This window comes from Notechis scutatus, chromosome Z (genome assembly GCF_049901735.1).
Source record: "Notechis scutatus isolate UNSWTSFEM ecotype Mainland chromosome Z, rNotScu1.2, whole genome shotgun sequence".
Lineage (NCBI taxonomy): Eukaryota > Metazoa > Chordata > Lepidosauria > Squamata > Elapidae > Notechis > Notechis scutatus.
In genome coordinates, this window is record NC_142025.1 from 91,179,231 (window position 1) to 91,204,600 (window position 25,370).

Sequence of the window (25,370 nt, forward strand, 5' to 3'; positions counted from 1 at the left end):
GTTGAAAATTTGCATGTTTACTGAGACAGTGGCTAAACACTCAGCAAGTGCTTGGTTATCTTGAGATAATCCCAAATTAGTGCATAAAAAGTGGAAAAGGTCCATTCAACACTAATTCAAAAATAGTGCAAACATAACTATGCAGAACAATACTAAGAATGGGAAATCCATCTTCCAAATAGTTTTTCCTATTGTTGGTCTCCATCTAAGCATTATTTATTTTGGAAAATTGGTATTGTTGATAATCTCTTGTTGCTTGTATCATCTGTTTTTATGGTCCTGACCCAGAAAAGGCAATATAAATGAGTCTGTGTGGGTGGAAGATTTATTGTGCCATACACATATTGTCCAACAAATATTATTTTTTCTCTACAGCTTTCACTTGGTGACACTGACATTTAAATACATTCTAATCCTTAGTCTTTATATCAGCTCTACAAGCAATAAATTTCCCAAGCTGGAGTCTGACTCATACATGCATTTACATTATTTTATTTCATTATGCTTAATTTTTGGCAACTGATGCCTAACTCATTTGCTGAAAGCATTTCTAATGATATAAACTTCCTGGGTTATGGAATCTGGTCATCATATTTGCAAGTCATTGCTTAGTTTTGCAGAAATTCCATGATACAGATGTGAATCAGGCCGATATAGTGATGACTTTATGATATGGAAATGCTTGGAACAATACTCTGATCTCAAGTAAAACAGAAATACCAATTGATTTTTGAGACGGAACTGAGTAGCCTGCTAACCACTTCTTCCATGAGAAGATGGATTTGACTGCTAAGGAGCTAATTGATGAAAAGAAAACTGCAGTGGAGTTTCTATATAGTGCATGACTAAATGATCATCAGAATGTGAGAGATAGCTTAATATGGAGGAGTCTAAAAATCTCTAAATGCAACATCATATGCTACTCCTGAATCAGCTATTCTTCCTTGTGGCAATTTCTTCATTACATGATTTATTTATTTTTTTGGTCCCTGTTGCTGAGTAATGACTTGGTTTCAGATACAGTTTGCACATTTGACCAAATCTTTCTGATACATCATTTGTTTCCTGTGTTGCATCGTGCATATGCCTGTATTTTGCACTTGTGGTAGCAAACAGGATTTGTTCGTTGTTAACAGCACCCTTTCACCAGGGTTCATCAGAGCTGTCAAACTCCCGGCCCACGGGAGAATGTGCCATGTGCTGGCCACGCCCACATCCAGTTTAGCAAAGGGGGGAAGTTCCGATATATCATGAGATGCTGCCGTGACAACGTGAGTTTGACACCCCTGCCATGGATAGTGCGAGGATGGCTTTTATGATATGGATTTTAGCATTAGGTTAATAAAAGTACTCACTAATAGTCTTTATGGAAGGAAGCAAGAAAATGTATTTCTACTCCAAAAAACAAAATAGAAAACATTTACTCAATATCATGAGTGTACTGTGTATTGATCATTACCAAATCACCAAATCTTGTTTTGAAAATACTTGATGAATTAAAAACTTAACTGTATATTTTGTATACTATTTGGGCAATTTAAAGTATAAAGAAAATATATTTCTGGAGTTTTGGGGGAAGCAAAGGAATACCCATTACTAAGATACTAATAGGCTAGAGTCACAGTGTAAAACCTAGGAAAGAACTGTTTCCCGGTTTGATTATGCAGTATAAGAAAATACCGGTAAGTGCTTAACCTAAGTAAATGAGCCATGCATGTACATCATGTTTGAATGTATTCAGTAGTGTACTGGATTTGTTATATATACTATTGGATAAATGGTGATCAATAGTCTAGGTCACTTACAGAAGTATTTCATGTGAGCCATCTTTCACAGGCCAATATCTCATACATGGCCTATTATATATTCCAACTGGGCCCTAGAAATATACGATCTAACAAGGCATCTCTTCTTAACCAGCAGATCAAGTCAGAAAAATGCCATACTAGGGATGTCATACTAGGGATGTCTATGCAAATATCATATTAAATAACTTTTCAAATCATAGACTTTCTTTCTCTCTCTCTCTTTACTTTTTTTCCTTTGTTTTTTACAAAAATATATCTGCAAATCACATAGCTGAAAGCATGCTGGGAAACAAGGAAATCTGGAGTAACCAGGATCTTTGAACTTCTATGAGCAAAGCAGTAATATTTTCTGTCTAGTTCAGAAAAGCGTCTGGCCAAGGAAGGTCCCTGAGAAATTATCAATGCTGCTATCAGTTATACGGTGGGTCAGCCACTACACACTGAGGAGCAAACATAGTTGTATGATTTCCCCAGGACCCAGGAAAGGGGACAACAGAACTGCAAACCACTTTGCCTCCTCAAAATTAAGCAGAAGGGGCTCCGAAGTAAGACTCCTCAGTATGTGACCAATAAAAGGCTATATATAGTTGCCTGGCCACACCGTCTTTTTGACAGAAGGTGATACCAGTTGTGAGCAGTCACACAAATACAGAGAAATAAAACTAACACAGAAACCAACAGACCACATTGTCTTCTTAGTCAGAGAAGGGCTTTGCATTTCCATGGATAGCTTGCATGCAATACAGCATTGTTGGGGATTTTCTGAAAATGGGAGGGGGCGTCGAGAGCCTTACACTAAGATAGATCCCTCCCAATAAGTTAAGGCTGGTTAATTATTAATTGGCATCTATTGTCAGGGTCCAAAGACAAGAAGACAGGGTGTGAATTACAAGCAGAGGAAATCTCCCTCACACTCACAACACAGAGAGCTCTTCACCAAAATACCTTTACAGAGACTGCAGTGAATGTGATGAGAAACTAAGTCAAACAGGAGTGAATTTCCAGCCCCACATGGATAAAGATACACAGCAAGTGGCGCTCCCATCGGTTCCCCCTCAAGCCTCCTTTCATCCTTTCCACAAAAGCTGCTCGCAAGATCCAGTGGGAAGATTCCGTGAAACAGTGATTATTACCCAGGTGCTCCAATATGGGGTAGCCTGGAGGAACCCAAGGCAGCTTCGCTCCCCTTGCCGACATCCTCTTTTTAGTGTATACTTCTCTCATCTTGCTCTTCTTCATCTTTCATCTTCAAATTTCTGTCAGAGTATCAGCAGGCACCAGCCCACGTTTTTTGCCACTTGTCACCTTGATGAAACCTTCATTCTCTTTAGTCTTTCCCACACCAACACAGATCTAGAAAAATCAGAAGAAGATGTGGGGAGAATCCTAAATGTTATTAAAAGAACTCAGAAAGGAAGCTGCTAAATGTACATGTATTATGAACTCTACAATGTGACATTTAAAGTATGTAATTGGAGTAATAAATAAGTATTCCTTACTGCCTTGTTGATGTGTTTTGGAGGCATTTTTTTTAAAAAAATCAAGTTTTGGCCCAGTGTTACTCAGTCACTTCCAAAACTCATGCTTCTCATGGGCATTTTAAAAATCATTTTTCATAAATAAAAGGTTCTGGCCAAGAAGTTGCACTTTTTAAACCATAAAGGCTACAAACTTTATGGTAAAAATATCTAGTAGCCTTTGGCAGCTTGTACAACTCATCCTACAAGCCGTATCATGTCTCACTAATTATCCAAAATTTCAAGTGGCAGCTAAAGAGTGGTATATACAACATACATAAACATAACCAAAACCTTTCTTTCCTGATCGGTGCCTATAATAACTGGGAGACTATTCAAGAAAAAGAAAGAGATATAGTGCACATGACATATCTAAACCTCATACCATAGCAATGTATGTATGGAAAAAAATAAAGAGTAAGAGACTGGTTCCAAAACAAAGGAGGAAAATGTATTTGATACTCTTTTATATACCAGCCCCACTGCTATAATAAAGAGAAGAGACCGGATCCCCTAATTCTGGATTAAATTTTATGAGATACCACAGTGCCTCTTATATGAAGTTTAAACTTAACTTTCCTTTGGGTTTATGCTGGTAATGCTGTTAGTTAGTTATAAGGTTTTTCAGCCCTCCGTATAGGCTTCCACGTATTAGAGAACAAAACTTTAATACCAAAACTTTAATGCCAATGGCTGAGAATCCGCCTCCCAACAAAATACATTTCTAGATATATTTCTGTATGACTCATCCAATAATAAAAAATAATAAATGAAGCATATTCAATGGAAACTCCAAATAAACTGCCCTAAGCAACTGCCTGAGTTTCTTAATATTAGAATTATTCCTGTGTTCCAATATTTTTCATCTTGGCTTGCCTCTCCTACTCTACACTATCGTACTGGCTCTCCTTTGTTTGGCATCCAAACTGCCTTAAGTTCCTTTCTTCCATTATTTGTAGCATCCAGTCCTTCCTTACTGCCTCAGCATAACTTTGTTTGGTTAAGACCTATTAAAATGAACCAAAGAATTCAGATTGGCTGAAATCCTGCACACTGAGCGTGGATGCAGGAACATCAGGCTGGCAGAATAACATGGCTGCAAGGAGATGCTGAATTTATTTTGTATGTTCAAGAGGGAAGGACTTTGGAATGCCCAAATGGAAAATTCATTGGCTGCAAAGTTAATTCCACGGTTTTCTATTAAAATCGCTAGAGGAGACGACTAAGGACAAAAGGCTTTATAGACCAAGGGCCTTTATATATAGCTCATCTCCAATATTATTAAATTCTGTATGGGAATATATTAGTCATCTCTCTCCATCAGCTGCTTTTCCTAACCTGTTATAAAGCTATCATGACCACTGGAAATCTGAGTCTTCTTGTCCTGACTCAACTGAAGGGCAAAAGCTAGAACATGTCTTTGTACAATCTCTGGGTAATTTTATTTTGCTGAATTATAGTCCATCTGAAATATAGTCCATCTGAAAGTGTCAAAGAAGCATTGCTACTTGAATTACATAATGATTCAATGAAAAGTTCTCGCTCAGCAAAATGTCACCAGTGCCTTACTTAGCTCCAAGATTTTAGTTCTTCAGCAATACAGAAACTAGGTCCTCTTCAGCTGCAGTTCAGCTTGCGTGCAATAATATTATACAAAATTGTATACAACCTTCATGTCAAATTCATCACCATAATATGAAGCACAGATATTTGCTCCTAAATATAGAACTTTGAAAACTGGTAGTACTGACAAATTATGTAATTATGCGATAATTATTTTAAATGTTAAATTACACTGACAACAATGGTACATATTATCAGAACCATGGCTTTCCAGTTGTGACATACGGCTGTGAAAGCTGGATCATCAGAAAAGTTTAACCTGGACCACAAGAAGAAGTAAAATTAAGACTTTTCAGTTCAAGCACAAATAAGAATGCTAAAGTTTAAATATTTTGGATGCCTGTTATGAAGGGTGAGTCACTGTACAAGCCTCTAATTCTTGGAATAATAAAAGATAATTCCAAGAGTCTGAAAGAAGACAAAATCACTAGATGCTATCAACAGATAACACAAGCAAAAGCTTACAAGAATACAAAGAAGCAAAGGATAAAGATTATCCTAGCAAAATGATGTCCATCAGGTTACAAAAACTGAAGAAAAATACAGTTCTTTTTAGGTTCAACCTGGTATTTGAATTCAATAGGCAATACCAGGAAAACAGGTTAGATTTGAAAGCAAGCCAATCAAGCTATTTATTTATTTATTTGGCTGCTTAAAACTTGTCTCTAAATTTCCTAGAATCATGTTTGATTCCTTTTATTTTAAATTACCTTTTACTTCAGGGATAGGGAACCTTTTTCCCACAAAGCCTACAGAAAATTTATGAGCGGACCAAAGCTGCATCTTAGTTCTTCTTGGATGACCCCCATTTTATTTTCACTTCAAGCTCATGTAAGTGCTGGCCAAGAGGCAGGGCGTATCTTTCCAAACCTGAACTGACTGGACACAGATGGGCTTTGTGAAAAAGAGGCTAGAGGCCTTACTTGACCATGTCTATATTTGGGGGGCATACATGCCTACCTGGTTTTCTTTAAGGCTCAGCTGTCCCTGTTCTTTATTGCCACAAAAAGTCCTGCAGCATCTCCAGACAGTTTCACCTGGGCGAACTCGTTGGACAAAATTGGCTGGGAAAAAGCCAATGCGGTCTCCCATCTTCCCCTAAATTGCAAAACAAAAATGTCATCGCTATAGCATAAAAGTTTATGATAGTATTTGTGTTATACTTTTATATCTTGCTCATCAGCAGGCATAGAAACTTGGTCTTTTAAATTAAAAATTATAAACTGAGACCTGTAATTATCTGGATTTTAAATAGGAGCCATAGCAAGCAAAACTGGTCCTAGAGAATTGTTCTGCTTTATGGTAAATACACGCATAGTGATATATTTGCTAGTTTTCTTCAACAGGCAATAAAGGAAAGTATTGATTTCATCAGATTTCTACTGGATTTTTTACTATGTAATTATACTTTTACTTTTTGTAATGGGTTTATTGTTCTGAAATTTTTATTGCATGTTATAGTTAGAAAGCACCTGGGAGGAGGGTTTTTATAAAGGCAAAGTAGAACTTTCTCTAGTCAGAAATAAATATCTGAATCAAGTAAAACATTTGGCATTATATTTGCTTTTACACAATAAGGGGAACCATCCTTACTATTTGGTTAAGGCTTTATTTTGGAGCTTTATCACCTTCTTTCTCAAAATCAGTTCTCCCCAACTTGTATTTTCCTAATTTGTTGGTACCGGTACTGCATCTCCCAGATGATCCAAACAGTGTCACCATTGTGAATTTTGGTCCCAATATATGGTATTTTTAGAGTGATTGGTTAGAAAACTTGGCTGTATATCAAGGACTTCCAAAAAATTTTCAAGATCAACATTCTACATTCTTTGATTCTAAGCAGATGGTCATGGGCAGGATGATAGGAGTAACATCAAGGAATAAGTAATCTGACTAGAGCCCAGCGTGCTTTGTTAGTTTTCTCCTTTGAATTCAAAGGACTTCTCAAAGATTCGTTTTGGAATGTTAAAAATATGATTTCAGTAACTTAAAACTTGAGAAGGATTTCATGGATGAGAATCCTGAGGGAGAAAACAATCCCAGAGTTTGGGAAACTTTGAAAAGTGAGATTATAAAAGCCCAGTCTAGCACAATTCCAATGAAGAAGAAAAATAAGATTATCTTAAAAGAAACTAGCATGGCTGCACAAAGAATTTTCTGATAAACTGAAATACAAAAGGGATAAAATATTTAAATAAAATTTAAAAATGGGCACATAACTTAGGCACAATATCAGCAAATAGTCGAATCTGCAAAGATGAAGTCAGGAAAACTAAGGCTCAACATGAATTAAAGCTTGCAACAAAAGTCAAAAATAACAACAAAAAAAGCTTTTTCATATAAAAAAAAAAGAAAAAAAAAGTAAAGGAAACATTTGGTCCATTAATGGGAGAAGATGGCAAGAACGTGACAAGCAGCAGGGAGAAAGCAGAACTACTACTTCTCTCTCTCTCTTTACACAAAAGGAAAAAACACCCTATTAAAAAAAAACCCACTGCAAAATGCAGATTGGAATGTAAATCAAAATAAGCAAGAACATGGTAAGATAATGTCTATCTATCTGAGATGATTTCAAATCACTAGGACCAGATAGATTACACCTCCAGGTTCTGAAGCAATTGGCAGATGTGATCAGAAACTGAACCATATCTTTCAAAGAATCTGGAGCACTGGCCTGCATACCATACAAGGCTTGTTCCAGTATTTTAGATAAGCATAGGCTATCTTGGGTTGAGGAAATTAGATCCAAAGAAGCATATTATTGTTTATAATTAATTTATCCAATGATAGTGATAGAATCTCCACTTTAGAATGCCTAGGTATTGAAAACCTGGTCTTCTGTACCTGCAGACTTCCAGTTGGAATATTTTTAATGACTGTCTGTCTATCTATCTATCTATCTATCTATCTATCTATCTATCTATCTATCTATCTATCTATCTATCTATCATCTATCTATCTATCTATCTATCTACCTATCAATCATATTTCTGAATCACCCATCTCCTCAGAAATGAAACCTTCAATCACAATGGGCTAACATTTCCTCCCCCCACCCCTCGCTCATATTTTAGGATCCTGTCCCTTCAGGAAACTTCTGAAGACAGAACTTTTCAGACAGAGCAGAGGATGTCACCATTGTAGTACAATGGTTAAGATGCTGGCCAAAGATAAAGGAGTCCCTGGTTCAACTACCTGGTAAACTATGAAGCTCACTGGATGACTTTGGCCCAGTCCTTCTCTCCCAATTCAACCTACCTCATGGAGTTGTTGTTGTTGTGGGGGAAACCTAGGAGAGGAGGAGTGCTGCATAAGCTGCCTTGGGCTTCTGAATGAACAGCAGGTTAAAAAAAATATCAACTGATCTATCAATCAATCAATTGGTCAAACACATGTGGTGGCACTTGTTCATATAAGAAGTTGAACTGTGTATTTTATTTGCATATGGGAAATACAGTATATGTTCAGATCTCTGTGTTCTGCCACAATATTCTGCTCACCTTCCACCAATCTTCATTAGAATCATCTATCAGCATGATTCGGTCTCCTGGCCTGCAGGGACAGACAAATTCTAGTTTATCTCCAGCTGCCTTTTGGGTAGTGAGATGTAGGGAATGCCACAGTATAAAATCACTGGGCAAAGTAAAGAATGCCCTACTAGAAGTACATGAGTCATTACTAGCAGGTGTCCCACCAGCAACCACAGCCTTAATCTTGAGTGGTAGCTTCTTTACGCTCCATCAGCAAGGTCTCCACAGTACAAGAACTGATTATCTTTGGCATTGGATTTCCCACCCAGTGCCAACAAGAATGAAGTCCTGAGTTCTCTTTATAGCACAAGCAATGACTTGCAAACTATCCACCGGAAGCAGTTTGCATTTTGACAGGGGATTTCAATCATACTAACTTGAAAGCAGTCCTCCCTAATTTCCACAAATATGTGGGCTTTGCCATTAAGGATGGGAACATCCTGGACTTAGCTTACTCTAACATTGAGAAAGCATTTAAGGCTGCCCCTTGCCCTCGTTTTGGCTCTTCAGATCATCTCTCTGTAATGCTTATGCCAGCATGTAAGCCTTTGTTAATCAGAGAGAGACCAATTAGAAAATAAGTGAGAGTGTGGTCAGCAGAAGCTATGGAAGCTCTACAAGATTGCTTTGAGTGCACTAATTTGAACATATGTAAAGAGGCTGCAACAAATGGACAACATACTAATGTGAATGAATATGCTTCTACTGTATCTGCTTATATGCAAAAGTGTATGGAGGATGTCAGTGTTCTTAAGACTTTTGTCATATGAGCAAATGAGAAACCTTGGATGTCACAGGAGGTCCATGCCATATTGAAGGTGAGAAACATCGCTTTCAAGTCAGGTGATGTGGCAGTACTTAGAATATCAAGAGCTGATTTGAGACATGCTATAAAAACAGCAAAGCGGGCTATAGTCAGAAAGTACAAAACTTCTTTCAAGATCCTATGGACCTGAGACTCATATGGCAAGGTATTTGGATCATTCCTAATGGTAAGACAGCTTCCCTGACATATAAGGGTGACACCGATTCTCTAAACAAGCTAAATATATTTTGGGGACAGTTTGAGCCACAATGTTCCAGCAAGGAAGGCTGTTTTCCCTCCCTGATGAGCAGGCACTTGGGTTTGATACAACTGCTGTTCGGAAGGTCCTTTGGAAAGTCAATACTCAGAAATCTGCTGGTCCTGATAATATCCCTGGGAGAGTACTTAAGGAGTGTGCTGACCAGCTGGCCACTGCTGTCTCAGACATCTTCAACCTCTCGTTGCATCAGGCCATGGTTCTATCATAAGACTGCCATCATTGTACCAGTGCCCAAAAACACTATCATCACATTCCTTAATGATTACCGTCCAGTTGCACTCACTTCATTATGATGAAGTGTTTGTTTTGAGAGATTGGTAAAGGATTTTATGGTTTCATAATTTCCCCCTACATTTGACACATCACAGCTTGCTTATCGGAATAACCACTCTATAGATGATGCACATTCTTATGTGCTCCATCTTAGCTTGGCACACCTGGAAGAGAAGAATACTCATGTGCGATGGCTGTTCATTGTAGTTTGGCGTTTAACACAATCATTCCTCAGCATTTGGTAAACAAACTGAGCCTATTAGATTTTAATACTCCTTTATGTAATTGGATACTGGATTTCCTTACTGACAGGACCCAGTTTGTGTGAGTTGGAAAAAGAAGTCTCCAACTCCATCTCCTTGAGTATAGATTCCCCACCGGGCTGTGTCTGGAGTCTGATAGTGTTCAGCCTGATGATCCACAACTGCTGTGCCAAATCTGTTACATGTCATATTGTAAGGTATGCGGATGACACGGCAGTGGTGGGTCTTATCTGGAACGACAATGAAGATGCATATAGGAAAGAAGTGAAGGTTCTGGTGGACTGGTGCAATAAAAGTAACCTGGTTCTAAATGTTAATAAAACAAAGGAGATCTTTGTAGATTTTAGAAAGAGTCGGCACAATCATACTCCACTCAGTATCAAGGATGCAACTATAGAGGTGGTTAACAGTATTACGCATTTTGGGGTGCAGATAACTAACAATCTTAATTGGTCTCTCCACATGTCACCCTTAGTGAAGTGTGCAAACCAGCATCTGCATTTCCTGCGTCGGATGAGGAGAGCACATTTTTCTTCTTCTGTCCTGGCCACTTTTTACAGAGGCACGATTGAGAGTGCTTTAACAAACTGCATCACTGCTTGGTTTGGGGGCAGCAATGCCTTAGATAGAAAGTCCATACAGAGAGTGGTAAGGGCAGCTGAGAAGATTATAGGAAACTCACTTCCTGTTATTCAGGATGCTGCTTATAAGCACTATGTGCTTAGAACTCAAAGCATTGTAAGAGACCCCACTTCATGGTCTGTTTCCATCTGCTCTGGGAGGAGGGTTTGAAGTATTTCTAGCAGGACTACCAGATTCTGTAACAGCTTTGCCATCCTATGCCATCCGTCTGGTAAACTTGCAGGATTCTCTCTCCGTGTACATGTGCACATCAAAACTAGACTGTGTTGTTACTCAGTGTTATTTATTTTGTCATGTTTATGTAATGTATATTAGAAGTGGAGACCCTTTGAGAGTTGAATGCAATGAAATTTCATTTTAATGTATGCTGATTAGTGTACATTCAAAGAATAAAGTTATTCTAAGTCTACTTTATGCCTAGCACATGCTACGGATTTCTAGACTGGATATCTGAGAATAAGGGCGTACTTACTTCAGTGGCAGATCATTGTTCTCCTGAGGCAGAAACTTATACAGGGCAACATAAGAATACATGGGTGAGACCTCTTTGCGTGTAGAGCCTTGAGATAGCTATTGGAAAGAAAAAAAAGAACCAAGAAGAAACACTGCAGTCTTTAGACACACGGTGTAATCTTTAGGGATCTAGCCTGAAGTAAACAGCAAAATGCCATTTGATGCAAAGTGTTCCTACAGTTTACAGCTTCTGCAAAATGCTATTATGGGACAGACAGACAAAGATCTTATGATTACCAGAACTTGCTACTTTCCATGCTATAGATGGTGAAAGTTTGTTGGAAAGAATTTGTGAAAGGGAAAGTTGAGTGAAGTGGGTCAGGAATAGGGCAGAAGCCAGCCCCAAAGTAAAGCTGTGTGAAAGTATCAGCACTAAGCTGACAAGGGCTTTTTTTTCCAGCCATTCTATCCATCCCGAAATCGATTGTTTTGCTTGGCTGTATTTTTCACAACTTTCTTTGAGGAAAAACAATCAGACATATGCCACTTGGTTTCCTTAAAAAGCAGAGCTCTGAATTTTAAATTGTTCACAGAATCATGGGGGATGGCATTTGAGCCACTGAATTCAGCTCCCACTCAATATGAAAACCCAGATTAAAGCATTGATGACAAATATCTGACTCACACTGTCCAAACACGCTTAGCAAATATCCTTAAGAAATTGAACCCAATGCTATCAAGAAATGTTCTTAACTTTCAAACAAATCTGTCTTCCTGACAGAGTACAGGTTATGGCCTTCTCCTGAATAAAATCTCTCCAAATAATGCAGTCATAACCTTCTCAGTCTTCATTTTCCAAAACTAAACACATTTCCTGTAATTGTGTCTAGCAGGAGTTATTTTGCCAGTCATTCTCATTGTCCCTCATTACATTTTCTTTAAGAAATTCTACACACATATAAAATGTCTGTCTCCTCATGACTCACTAAGGAAGTTTATAATAGTGGACCACCACTAAATAATTACAATTTGACAAGACAAGAAAGAGTTAGAGAACTTCTCTGTTGGAGTGTTAAATAATTATCCCACAAAAGAAAGCAATTGAGTGGGCTTATTTAAAAAAGGAAAATTGTGGCATGTTGCTCCATGCAACTCTACTTTAAAAATTGAACTACTGTACTAAACAATATTTTTGGCTCTTGAATTTTAAAAAGGAATAAAAGCCAAATATAATTAAATAAAAATATATTATTGTTTGCAATTTCTCTCATTTCCTTCCTTCCTTCCTTCCTTCCTTCCTTCCTTCCTTCCTTCCTTCCTTCCTTCCTTCCTTCCTTCCTTCCTTCCTTCTTCCCTCTTTCTATAGAAAGAAAAATCTGAGGAAGGAGCTAGTTCATGAAGCCATTTTTTTCTCAAATTGTTAGATCCTACATTTTTTGGGTAATCTCTGCTTTTTCTCAATCTTGAAATAAAATGGGTAAATTTTCTACCTGTTGTCCAGAGTTCTTTTCCTCCAATACAGGGTTCTCACCTTCTGTGGCCACTGAAAAAACTGAAAGAAAAAAAGACAGAACATATTAAGGCTCATCATTCCACTATGCAACAAAACATTTATATTCTTTCTTTTCTTTTTCCCAGAGAAGGATGCAACCCAACATCAGAGATGACAACAGATTCTCGAAATTCACTAAGAAACAACACCCAGAGATCGAGAGAAGCAGTCACCGACATAAAATCTGGGCAAAATGATGTTCCTCAGATTGCAAAGACTAGGGATTTTTGCAATCCCTTTTGATAGATCTAGCCTTGAGAGGACATTTTAATTAAATGGTCTTTGCTGCAATTAGAGGAGTGTTTGTACATGGATTTTTGGGGGGTTAGGATTCCAAAATAGCCTCAGCCTCACCTTTAGCAAAACACTGGGAACTGAAGGCTTTCAAAGTGATAAGCCTTAACCTCCAAGCCAGTCTTGCCTTCCACAGTATAATTTATGTGGAAGGCAAGAGGTGAATTTGCATTAGAACAATTTTTGAAAGAGAATGTTTTCTTTTTTGAGATTGACTATCAGCTTCCAAACAGTAAGCCAGGATTTAATCATTTAAAACAAAATATACAATATGTGAAAGAAGATAGAATTAAAAAGAGCAATATTTCTTGTCTTTAGTAGAGCCACTTGGATATCTCCAGTGACTTCTGGGGTGAATTTTATTCCCATCCCAGAATAGACCAAAAGAAAGGGATTCACATTTCCATGGAAATTCAGAATTACACAATAATTCTGGGTAGAAATTACACATAGGAAAGGAAAAGAAAACAAACAAAGGGGTAGATCAAGACCAAAGCTGAGCTTTTGTCCCATAGATCTTTTCCACCTAATTTTGTGCATTTTGCAGAACTGGAGATGGAGGAATGAGAGAAAGAGAAAGAGACAGAGCAAGAGAGACAAAGACAGACAGAGAGAGAGAGAGAGAGAGAAAACGAGGGAGTAAGAGAGATGTGTGACTGCATTGATGCAGGCTGAGCCATTCCTCCTTTCATGTGGATATGTGGATACATATGCATATGTATGTGGTGGGATGAAGGTAAGTTTTGGGCATGGTTAACAAAATAGGTTATTTTACATATGTTACATTGTAAGTGGAAATGGCAATTTTACTTACCATTATCGGTCATATTTTCCTCTGCTGTTGGTCCACTTGCTGATGAGCCTTCTGTGTTCTGAACTGGTTCCTCCTTCTCATTCTGGAAGAAATAAATGCCTCTCTTGAGATCAGCCAAGGTTGACTGAATGTTGCTATCTGCTCTGGTTATACATTCCCTCAAATTGATCTCGACTCTTTATAGAATGAGTACCAATGAAAGAAACGTGTATCGCTTTCTTGATTTACTCATAGTTTCAATCTTTCTTCCTATCTTTTTTTACATATATCCATTTCCAATAATATTTTCTGCACTATCTCCCTCTAGATTTCACAAATAGGTTTCCCTCAACCCCAGCGTGTTCATCAGGGACCTGTTAATGTTATCAAAATGAAATCTTTGAATTTAGGGACTATACCAGGCTCTTGGTGGGGGACTCTGAGGTGCTGCTGAAGCTGGAGCGATTCATGTAGGCCAGTGAAGTGCCGTAGCGCAAAGTCTCATAAACAGGATCTACCTTTCCACTGGGGCCTGCTGGTAAACCAGATACATTTTAGAATTGGATTGTCATGCACAAAGGAGAAGCAAAGGAAGCTGTCATAAGCAGGGTCACTTTATTCTATTATTCTGTACTTTGATTAGCATATGCTATCCTGGATGATTTGTAAAATTCCTTGTGCAATGAGCGAATCTGTTCTCATCAGCCAGATTAACCCACCATGCTTTCTAGTTACAATCTGGAAGGACAGATTTGACCAGTCAAATTCTTCTACTTGGTTCCCTGATAAAGAATATTTGCTAAATTGGATCTGGGAGGCCTTTGAATTCCAAAATGAACCTCCCCCCCCCCCTCCATGCAATTGTCCTGCCTTAATCATGGCATTTTACTTGATGATCCCAGTACCATAATCATCTTCCATGTATAACTCTCCTGCATTTTCTCACTGCTTCTTCTGTATTCTTTCTTACCCCTGAATATCCATTGAGGGGTAGGAGGTTGGGTATCAGAAGGTGACAACTATGAAATCCCACCCCCTTTTTTTTACATGCACTGCACATGCATGTCCGTCATCTTGAACCCATCCCTTGGAAAGCCTGAGCTGGCAGTTCTAGGAATCAGCAGTCTGGGCGCACCTCACCATTCATTTTCTGTGATTGAATTTCTGTCAGAAATTTTACTTTTCAGAGTTTAGAAATGGCCAAGTTCTTACCTACAGGAGGAGATTCCTTGGCTGGGGCTGGTTGGGGCTGTGGTTCATGTAGCAGCAGAGGAGAACTAAGATTACGGCGGAAAGAGGTTGCCTGCTGAGGAACAAAGTACAGAAGAATATTTCACTGGCTGTTATGTGCTTGACCTTCTGCCATGCTGCTAGGAAGAGGGTGAATTAATATAGGAAGCAAGTTTGCTTCACCCTTGAAACATTACGAAGGACTAGTTTATACTCTATTTTCTCTTTATATACTTAACCTTCAGAGAAATTTTAAGCTAATTAAAACAGGACAAGAAATAGTCTAGAACTCTGCACATCAGCTTCTAAAAATGGTGATCCTCAGATTCACTTTTTGTTTCTAGATATCTGGTATAGCAGATTAAGTTTGGTCTCAAACCAAGAAAATTCCTCCATTTAACATTGATCTCACAGAGCTGTTGGGAACCCACATCTACTGTTTTGAAATCCCTGAAGGAAACATTAAAATATAATCTAATAAGACAAAAGTTGTGAAATCTGAAATGTACAGAGAAGCAAAACTAGCTAATAGAAACTGGCTTTAAATGGTACAACACTTTCTGCTTCAATATGTCAATTAGTAAGCCACAGAAAGCACGTGTAATACATATTGAGAAAACCAGAGAATCAAATATAATTAACTCTAACACAAGAGATGTGTATTATAATACTGCAGTTTATTCATTTTGTCTTTTGCACAACAAAATAAAGTTTAACATAATAATGTTCACAAATGAAAACAAATTATATTGTAAATCTGCTTTCCATTCTTTCTTTCTTAACCATATTCTCAGAATGCATATCAAACCTCTCCTTTTTGTAGTTTACTGTTCACATGGAGGAAGGACTGCAATACTAGCAACTGTTTGCATGCAGTGAAACATAACTCATTTAAGCTTGATTTCATAAGCTACAATTTGTTAAGGGTAAATATAAAAGAACAGAAACAGAGAAGGTGGATCGATAAATGTTTAATGGCCAAGTGCTTTTTAGAATATCCTTAAGTGAAAAAAATTACAAGTGAGTAAAATATGTTAAAATCTACTATCATTCTGGAGAAGGTGTAAGACAAATCAAGTGATTTATCCAGTTTAAGCAGAAATACATATCAGGTAACAAAGAATTGAGATAATTAGTTTCAAGAGTATTTTGAGGAACATATTTTTTTAAAAAACATGAGTGGGTTGTTTTCCTTGCATGATCTATAAAATAGTACTTCTGAACAGCTGCAGCTAGCAGTAAGTAAAGAGGGTTGCAAAAATATATTTTTGGCATGTTGCTTTATGTCTACTTTATGTTCATTGATTTATTTATTTTATACAATTTGTTGGGGCAATTTTTAAAACCAAACCTGGTCACATATAATAATTTTGATCTTACATAATAGGAATTTTCTTGAATTGGCCAAAATTTATCTTAGTTCAGCATTTTGAGAGGCCTTCCTTTGCCCTTTGTCAATTAATTTTTAAGAAATTTTAATTTTTTAAATAAAATTAATTCACAATTTTTTAATTCTAATATTTCATTTTTTTTACAGTTTATACTGTTTTTTATTATTTTGATGTTTTATTGTACATTGCTAAGAGTGACTCTCTGAGGAAGTTGGGAACCAGTAGTTCAGAAATGTGAAAAATAAATATATATTTTTTTTCTCCACACTGGCCATCTAGATGTCTCTGAGTACTTTTAAGTGGCAGAAGGAGACATATCCTCCCCTGCCCTTGTTCCCCTAACCTGTTTGGAGACATATTGTCCCCAAGCCAGAGGCAACAGTCAATCTGAACACAACAATTTTCACTAATGCTTTAAAGCCACTCATATTAGTAGCCATCACCATGCCATGAGATAATGAATACCACATATTATGTGCTAAGTGAAAACATGCTTTCATTTGCCTAAAATATCCTCTTAAGTTTGCTTCATTAGATGGCCTAATGTTTTGAGAAAGGGAAAAATATATTGTCCATTTCCTCCATGTAATGCTTAATTTTATATACCTTAGAAATATCCTTACCAGTCATTTTTTTCTAAGCTAAGTGTCGTACATTTTCCAGCCTTTCTATGTAAGGAAAATGTTAAAGACAACTGATTATCTTAATCTGCCTTGCCCTGCACCTCTTCCAGGTCCAACCATCATTGTATAGAACATACCAGATATAGATATTCCAGTCATTATAATGCTGGCTGTTTTATTTTCAGTTCCTTATGTTCTCACTCCTATCACAGAACATGCCTTTTGCAAAGCTGCTTTGACCAGATATCTATTCAGAATAACCTGAAGACCTTTTGTCTGATAAGTAATTCATATCAATTAATATCTGAAATTTGGGGAGGGTTCTGTTTTGCCTTAAAGTGCATCACTTTACACTTACTTAAAATGAATATTTGTCATTTGAATGACCATTCACCCAGTTTTGAGAGATCCTTTTGGACATTGTCACAACCACAGGACTTATTTGTTTTTTTAAAAAAAATAACATGAAATCCATTTGTTTACATGAAATCCATTCCTAGTGCTCTTGATGCAGGACTTCATCCAAAATCCACTAAAACTTTGTAGGCAAAATCCACCCTCCTGTTTCTTTTCTTCCTCCTATCACTGCCAATTCTTCCCTTGTAGAATGTGTATACGGCACTGATAGATTTAATCATTTATTCATTCAATTATATCCTGCCTTTATTATTTTTAGTCAAATAACTCAAGGCAGCAAACATATCCAACACACCTTTCTCCTTCTATTTTCCCCACAACAACAATTCTGTGAAGTGTATTGGGCTGAGAGTGACTGGCCCAAAATCACCCAATTAATTTTCACTTAATGACCTTACTGAGACCAGCAACTCCATCATGAAGTGATGTAGTCACCAAGTGGAACATCAACAACAGCATAGCAGTGGCAGTTCCAGCAATCCCAGTTGCTGTCACTGCATGAATCCCACACGGTTGTTTGCAGTGACCCACCAGAATCCAAGCATTCTCGGAAAAAGGTAATGGCTGTCTCTGCTTCAACTTCCCCCATCCGCCCATCTCTGCCCATTTGCCTGCCCACTTATGTGCTGCCCCCACTGCCCAGCCTTGACTATTGCTACATTGGATGCTACTACTATACTAGCTGGGGCCTTTTTTTGTGCCACCTGCTTTCACACAGGTGCAATCAGGGCTTCTCTTGCATTCTTGTTTGAATCCCAACCAGGAGTTCTGTATCTGTATTGGTGAGAAACTCCCCCCACCCACCCACCCCCAAAAAAACAAAGCCAATGAAAGAAAGCCAGTGCCTGAAATAAGGACCTTTCTAGCCAGGGCCTTATTTTGTGCCAGCACAGATAGGACCCCAAGACTGGCTCCTATCCTCCCCCTCTCTGGATCTCCCCATCCTAACCCATGCATAGCTTTGCTTAGCTACTTACTGTCTTGCCCAGGCACTGCTGATGAGAAACTTCTTCTGAACACCACAGATGCACACTCACTTTGCATGTCTTGCATCGTAGGCCTTGCTTGGAGTTTCCTAAAAGTAAAGCCAAGACACAAGGGAGTGTATTGCCAAAGCACAAGAAGGTGTTTTGCCAAGATAATAGATGTGTGTTGGTGAGAATAATATTGAGGGGTGGAAGAAGGGAGAATCAAAATCAGAAATACATGCCTGATAGCAAGGAGTAGGCTATATACTCATCTCAAATGAGGCAGATAACGATTCCCATCCTCCCCACTCAACATATCTACAGGGTGGCCTATTATGATCCAACCATCTTATGATTCCCCCCCACACCATCCTTATTTCCAAGGTTATTTTTCCTATGCACTTACAGGCAGTCCTCAACTTACAACTGGCCATTTTAGCCCCCCTCCCCCACAAAAAGCTATTTACGACCTGGTCTTGTAGTTACGGTTACTGCACTGCCCTGGTGATGGTTCATTCTTATGTCGGACACAGGGGATGCTGTACTGCCCTCCCACCTCCCTTCGCATTCCTCCCATCGAGCCCCATACCCTCCTCCTCCACATCCCGCGTCACTCATCACACCTTTCAAAGAGCTCCAGAGCTTGGGTTAAGGATGTGTGTGATGGACAATGTGGGGTGAAGTGGGGCAAGGAGGAGGATATGGGGCCTGACGGGGTAAAAAGTAGACTCAAACTCCACAGGGACCCTGAGGGACATGGGGAGAGCATGAGGTGCCTCAGAGGGTGGGGATGCCTTGAGAAATTGGAGACCCTGAGGCATTCTATGCTCCACTCAACAATCCACATATTCATTTCATGACTCCATTGGAAAGAAGAGGTATATGGGGTGTCATACATGAGACAAACACATGGGTGCTTCACTGAATAGCCATCACAATTTTCAACCTATACAAACAAGGAAAAGAAAGCGAAGTACACGGCCTATAAGACTTCTGACCACCTCCAATTGCTTGTTGCTAGCCTTCTTAAAAAAACGAAAAAGAAAAATCAGGCCTGTGTGCATCTCCTTGCGCTCCAGATGTTCTATTTTTTTTTCTCTGCGGACTCCACTCAAGTAGACGAGGGACATCAACAACCAACTTCCATCAATGCATATTTTTCCAAGCTTCATCTAGAATCAATGCCTAATCTTTATTAAGTGTAAACCTATTTGAGGAAAGGGAGAAGGGCCATCCTGATTTGGCAGTAGCTCAGGATTTACAGTTTAAGTAATCCAGATAGAAAAAAAAAAATGACCAAAATTCAGCTCCTGAGTGTTCATGGCAAGAACTAGCAAACATTATTCAGAAGGTGGGGGGGGAAAAGGCATTCAATTGCTTACCTACAATAAGCTGGTGGCAAATTTCACAAGGATTGTGTTTCTTGAAGATGTGTTCCTGGAAGCTGTGGGTCTTCATGGGCTTGAGGGTCCCCAGGGACTTGTGAAGGGCTCTGGGGGAGGTTTCTACTTCGGAGGGAGCTGGGGGTGGAGAGGGGGGTAGCATGGAATCAGGAGGGCTGAGCAGGACATCAGAGGGCAACTTGAACTCATTACCAGAGCGCAGAAAAAAGTTCTCCACGCTCTTGCTGCGCAGGATGGTCTTGAGTGACAGAGAGCGTTTGAACCTTTGTAACTAGCAGACAAGGGGAAAGAAAAGTGGAAGAAATAACAGCAGTCACTGGGGAGGAGGACATCATATATTAGCACCATGAACTTTGCTCAGTATCCAATGGAAATAATGGAATATTCAATATACTTAATGAGTTTTGTGCTTTCAAATAGCAATAGTACTTAGACTTATACAGTGCTCCATAGTGCTTTATAGCACTCCCTGAGTAGTTTACAATATCAGCATATCAATAATTTGGGTTTTCATTTTACCCGCCTCAAAAGGATGGAGGGCTGAGTCAACCTTGAGTCAGTCAGGATCAAACTCTTGGCTGTGACCAATGTTAGCCTGTAATACTGCATTCTAACCACTGCACCACCATGGCTCTGGTGTTGAGTCCTAGCAACTGCCTGGATTAGTCCGTAGTTTTCTTGGTAAGATTTTTGGAAATAGTTTGCCCTTGGCTTCTTCCTAGGGATGAGAGAAAATGATGGATGAGATCACCCAGTTGGCTTTGTGATTAAGATGGCACTAAAACCACAATCTTCTGGTTTCTAGCTGGTAACTTAACTACTACATCAAACTGAGCTGGTAAACTTCATTTTTGCTTTTCCCTTCAATCATCATATTTCCACTGCAGAATTTCCGAAAGGAACTGAAGGTAATGCTTTAGGGGAATAGTCAAAACAGAAACTCAACCCATTTCTCCTTCTCCCCATTCCTGATGATGCTACCTAGCTTGGTAATGAAACATCTGCAAGGAAACAACCAAGCTCAGAGGGCATCAAGGACCTCACAGAAGAGAAAAGCTTCAGCCTCATTCCACACTTACCAGAGAAGCCTTAAATAAATAATCTAGAGGAGGGCACATGGGAGTCAAGAAAATGTTTCTATTTTAAAAAGTAAGCAAAAACTACTTTAATCTGATTTGGAAGACAGGCTGCTTTGGTGGCGGGGAGGGAGAGAGGAAAAAAGGGCAAAGAAGAGATTGTTTAAAGCTGCAGGCCATTTATGTGCTAGAAGAACCATCCTCTCTTTACTGTTTTTCTTTCCTGCTGGGGAAAAGAGGCCTGTCAACAGTGGAACAAGTTAGCTAACATATTGTTAGGAAAATTTTCCACTGACCTGCTTCTTGTGAGAATAGGACCTTGAACATACAGAGCAGAGGCCATGACTAACTGCATTCAAGGTACCGCATCAAGGCCTGGAGGGAAAACTCTGTTCAATGTAACAGCAACCCATTGGCTAACATGTGGGCCTAGGGGACTATCGCAGATGCTTCAACCTCTAGGCATGTCTGGAGATGAATGAGCTTTATGGCTGGCTAGCCTGGGACCTCATTTCACTTTTCACTATCTCTTTCTGGCGAATGAGAGCTGAATCCATTTTGCTGGTAAAGCAGTTATACTTGCACCAAGTATGGCCAACATCAGAGAAGGAGGATGCTTCAGGAATAAATAATATTGTATCTCAGTATATCTTAGCAATTTTAGTAGTTAAATACACCAGCTACTTTATTTTATAGTAACTCAGCAATTTGGCCTCTTACTTTGCGGTTCCACCTTATACGTATTGTAATCTGTCTCACATTAACTTTTTTTCTGTGGAATGCCTTTACTAATATATTTTCCAATCTCCTTATAGAATGCCAGTTTTGCTATACCACATAATTCCAGCCAGTTACTGCAGTAAAAGGACTGATATTAGTGGAGCCCATGACAAGCACCAGCAATCCTTCCCTCACCCCCAACCAATATGGCCATAGGAAGTTATGGGGTCTATATTTAGGGAAAAGCCATGACGAAAGTTATAATCTGGGAACAACTAAATCTTGAAACAATTTTTTAAAATGAATACATGCCAAATTCTTAGCAGTTTAAATAAATGCTCAAGGATACCATCTGAAACCCGAGATAAATATAGCCAACAGCATACATTATTGGGAACTCAGGAGGTTGTGATAAAGTGAAACAAATGAATGAAGACAGAGCAAAATGCTGGAAGTAATTACTTTGTAATTGGATGGGTGGGTGCAGAACAGAGGAATCCAAAGGGTGCAAAGATGAAGAATGGGAAAATAAGATCACTGGATGAGATTCGGAGCATTTTAGAAGACAAAGTGCAAGGACATATGAAATGTGACTTTCTGATGGGAGGGAAAGGTCGCTTCAGTGACTGGAAAGCAATGTTTGGAAAAAGGAATATAAAGATGTGGAAGTGAGGGGCACAAGTGATACAGCTGGGGGGATTCTTCTAGATGCAAACAAGGCTTCAGCCAGCAACAGAGCAAGGCTGGAAGAAATGGCTAGGGAGCCAAAAACAAAGAACAAAAGGAACTGGTTAGATCATTGAAACAGCCTGAAAAAAGAAAAAGGAATTAGTTTTACAGTGATGAGATAAAACAGTTTTCCTCAGATAAGAATCCAATTGTTTCTGCTGTGTTTTAGGTCCTCTCTAGTAAACAGTATCATGTTGCAAGACCAAGGAAGCTGGCTTTTCTGCCACAGTACCATCCTTCCACCTGAAAAATACCCTCTCCAGGAAGCTTTTAAAACTTGGCTTTGGTTTAGTCCCAGGGCTGGGGTTAATGCACTACTGTATGGATAGAGAGGGAGTGCTATGTTTTCATCTGTGTTGTCTTTAAGATTATCTTAGTATTTACTATTGTATGGTTTTATATTTTGTTTTATTGAATTTTCTGATCCTTTTTGCCATCTAGTTTCTATTGGAGATGGTGGCGATAGATAGATAGATAGATAGATAGATAGATAGATAGATAGATAGATAGATAGATAGACAGACAGACAGACAGACAGACAGATAGATAATCACTTGCTTGTACCTTCAGTTCTAGGGAACAAGGCCCTAACCTATCCTTTAATACAAATCAAGCCATATGCCTGTGGGAGAAAGGACTGAAACCAAGAGCTGAAGAAGTGCCCAAGGTAATAGAACAGTTGAGAAAGCAAATCGTGGTGGGAAGAGCAATGGACAATCCACCTGAATTTGAATTGAGGCCACTAATGTGGTTTGGTGCAAGAAGAATTAAGAAGAGAGGAATTTACTGTTTGTAAAACCATGGCAAGATAACTAGGATTGTTGAGTAAGTTTGGAGTTTAACTTGTCCTAGATTTTAAAGATTAACTATCTTTTCTAAGCAAGTTTCTCAGAACTATAGGAGGAGGAGTGGGGAAAGAAGAACTATTTACACCGATTTAAATATTTGCTGATGTATCATATTATTCTTATATCAGTATAAACTTGATAGTTGTGTGTATGGTCATTCAATGCAAGGATTATAATATAATAGAATTCCTCTCAATCTTTGGTTCTGAAAGCAAGGAAGAAAAGGTGTTATGTTGACTGGTAACTAGAAGAGTGTTGTTTTTTACTGGAAAAGGGGACAAGGGACATTTTGCAGCTCTCCCTGTGAACAGAAAAAGTGACAATAAGATCAACGAGAATAAAATTGCTTAAGAAATATATGGGAGATTTCAGGTCTTGAAATAAGAGCCAGCTTCTGCGCTGCAGGAAAAGCTGTAGAGTTACATTATTAACAAATGTTTTTAAAATAATCATTTTTATTAGAAATGACTTCAAGGAGAAAAGAGCATTTATGACACTATGAAAAATCTACAGAGCTGAGACTCAAATCAAATCTATTACAAGGATTCCGCAAATGACTGGTTATTTATTTAATTACATTTCTTGTCAATGGGGGAGAGTCCTTGTCAGATTTTCTGCATCAATTTCCAAATGACTGCCCACCTTCTGATATTTGCACTTTAAACTGGGGGACATGGTAGGTTGCCCTCAACTGCTCCCTGATATAGTACATTGTGCAGAACCAGCTCCACCATTCTTTTCTTAAAATATCCAAAATACATTGATATGTTTGTACATTTTTATTGTTGCATACAGGGTATTCTTAGGTGCTTTGGTTGTACCTGGGTCTCACAAAGACAAGGCTGACAGGTGTAGTATTGAACACCAAATTTGACTTGATCTCCATTGACTTTAGGGAGAAATCCATCCATGTAGCTTTCTTGGCAATAGAATAGAAGTAGTTTCTCACTCTCTTTAGGGATTTATGTTAAACTTCTCAATCCAACCTACCTCCCAGTATTTTTGAGCCATAACTAGATCCAAACATGCTTAGCTTTTAGAAACCTGCCAAATACAGCTAGTCTATTTGGGCACAACGAATACAGCTGGCTGGGTTAAATTTTTCACTCAACCATGAAGCTTGCTGTGTGAACGTTGGCTAGTCCCTACTTGTTAGCTTCAGGTTTTATCACCCACTCCAGCTTAGAAAAGCTAGTGTATCTGACAGAGCAGAAAAAGCTTGGAGCAAAGTTAAATGGAGAGAAAGTAAAAGATGTTGGAGGATGTAGGATCCACAGCTGCTCTATTTTAGCCTTAGTTGCTTCCATCATATCTGCTTGTTATTATATTACAAAGAGTAGGTTAGATTCTGCAGCCAGTACCAGATTCTGCCTTGTTCTATTTCCTGCAAAGTTTTCCCATTGTGCTCACATTATTATTTATTTTTAAACTGCCAGTTTTAGAAATCATCAGGGGAAGGCTTCATCAATGCAGTAATGTTTGCTGGTTGAGGAATTCTGAGTGTTATAAATCCACACCTCTTAAAGTTGCTAAGGTTGAGAAATAGTGGTCTGGGGTAATGCATTATTCTGGTTTGGATATTCTGCTTCCTAATTCTGGGACACCCATGAAGACACACTATTCTAGAAAAGCTTATAGAACTGCCATTTACCATGAGTTTGCATGAATCAGGTCTGGCTTTTAAAATGGGCTAAGGGGTGGAATTAATTCAGCCTTGTTAGAGAAAACGGGGGCGGGGGAGGAATAGCAAAGGAACATGAAATATAGAGAAGAGAGCTGGGGGTAGGGAAAGTGCAAGGTGAGAGAGTGGAAATGTGCATGTGGTTTGTCTGTACACCTCACTGGCTGTGGCTTTTTGCTATATGAGCCAGTGAGGGGGGAGGGGGGGAGGAATCCAGCTGTCTCTGCAGACTGAGCTTGAAAGGTTTCAGCTCCACTAACTACTGATGAGCCGGGACCTTTGGAGCGAAAGAAATACCACTGGGCTTCCAAATCTAGTGTGCTAATAGAGGCTGCTTCATTTCACACAATTCAGGAGCACAAGATCTATTTTAGCTCGAGACGTTTTTATTTGTAAAAAGATGTTTGAGACCCACTTGGATCCTGAATTGGGCTCAAGAGTATGTCCATCT

The 25,370-nt window shown here is 38.8% G+C and overlaps 1 protein-coding gene across 3 annotated transcripts in view; it reads right to left on the reverse strand.

The window, feature by feature from the left end:
- Positions 1-306: 306 nt before the first annotated feature.
- The window catches only part of STAC2 (SH3 and cysteine rich domain 2), a 41,323-nt gene continuing 16,259 nt past the window's right edge, over positions 307-25,370 (reverse strand). The window contains exons 2-11 of one of the 3 annotated variants that reach the window (XM_087947923.1): positions 19,845-20,136; positions 18,472-18,569; positions 15,046-15,139; positions 14,253-14,365; positions 13,855-13,936; positions 12,685-12,746; positions 11,214-11,311; positions 8,449-8,500; positions 5,909-6,046; positions 307-3,161 (exon numbers count right to left, since the gene is read on the reverse strand). In XM_087947923.1, the coding sequence (XP_087804049.1) occupies positions 3,057-3,161; positions 5,909-6,046; positions 8,449-8,500; positions 11,214-11,311; positions 12,685-12,746; positions 13,855-13,936; positions 14,253-14,365; positions 15,046-15,139; positions 18,472-18,569; positions 19,845-20,136 (1,134 nt within the window). In that variant the 3' untranslated portion in view covers positions 307-3,056. Of the gene's footprint in view, positions 3,162-5,908; positions 6,047-8,448; positions 8,501-11,213; positions 11,312-12,684; positions 12,747-13,854; positions 13,937-14,252; positions 14,369-15,045; positions 15,140-18,471; positions 18,570-19,844; positions 20,137-25,370 lie in introns of all 3 variants that reach the window. The other 2 variants (XM_026679671.2, XM_087947925.1) reach the window with 2 other exon arrangements.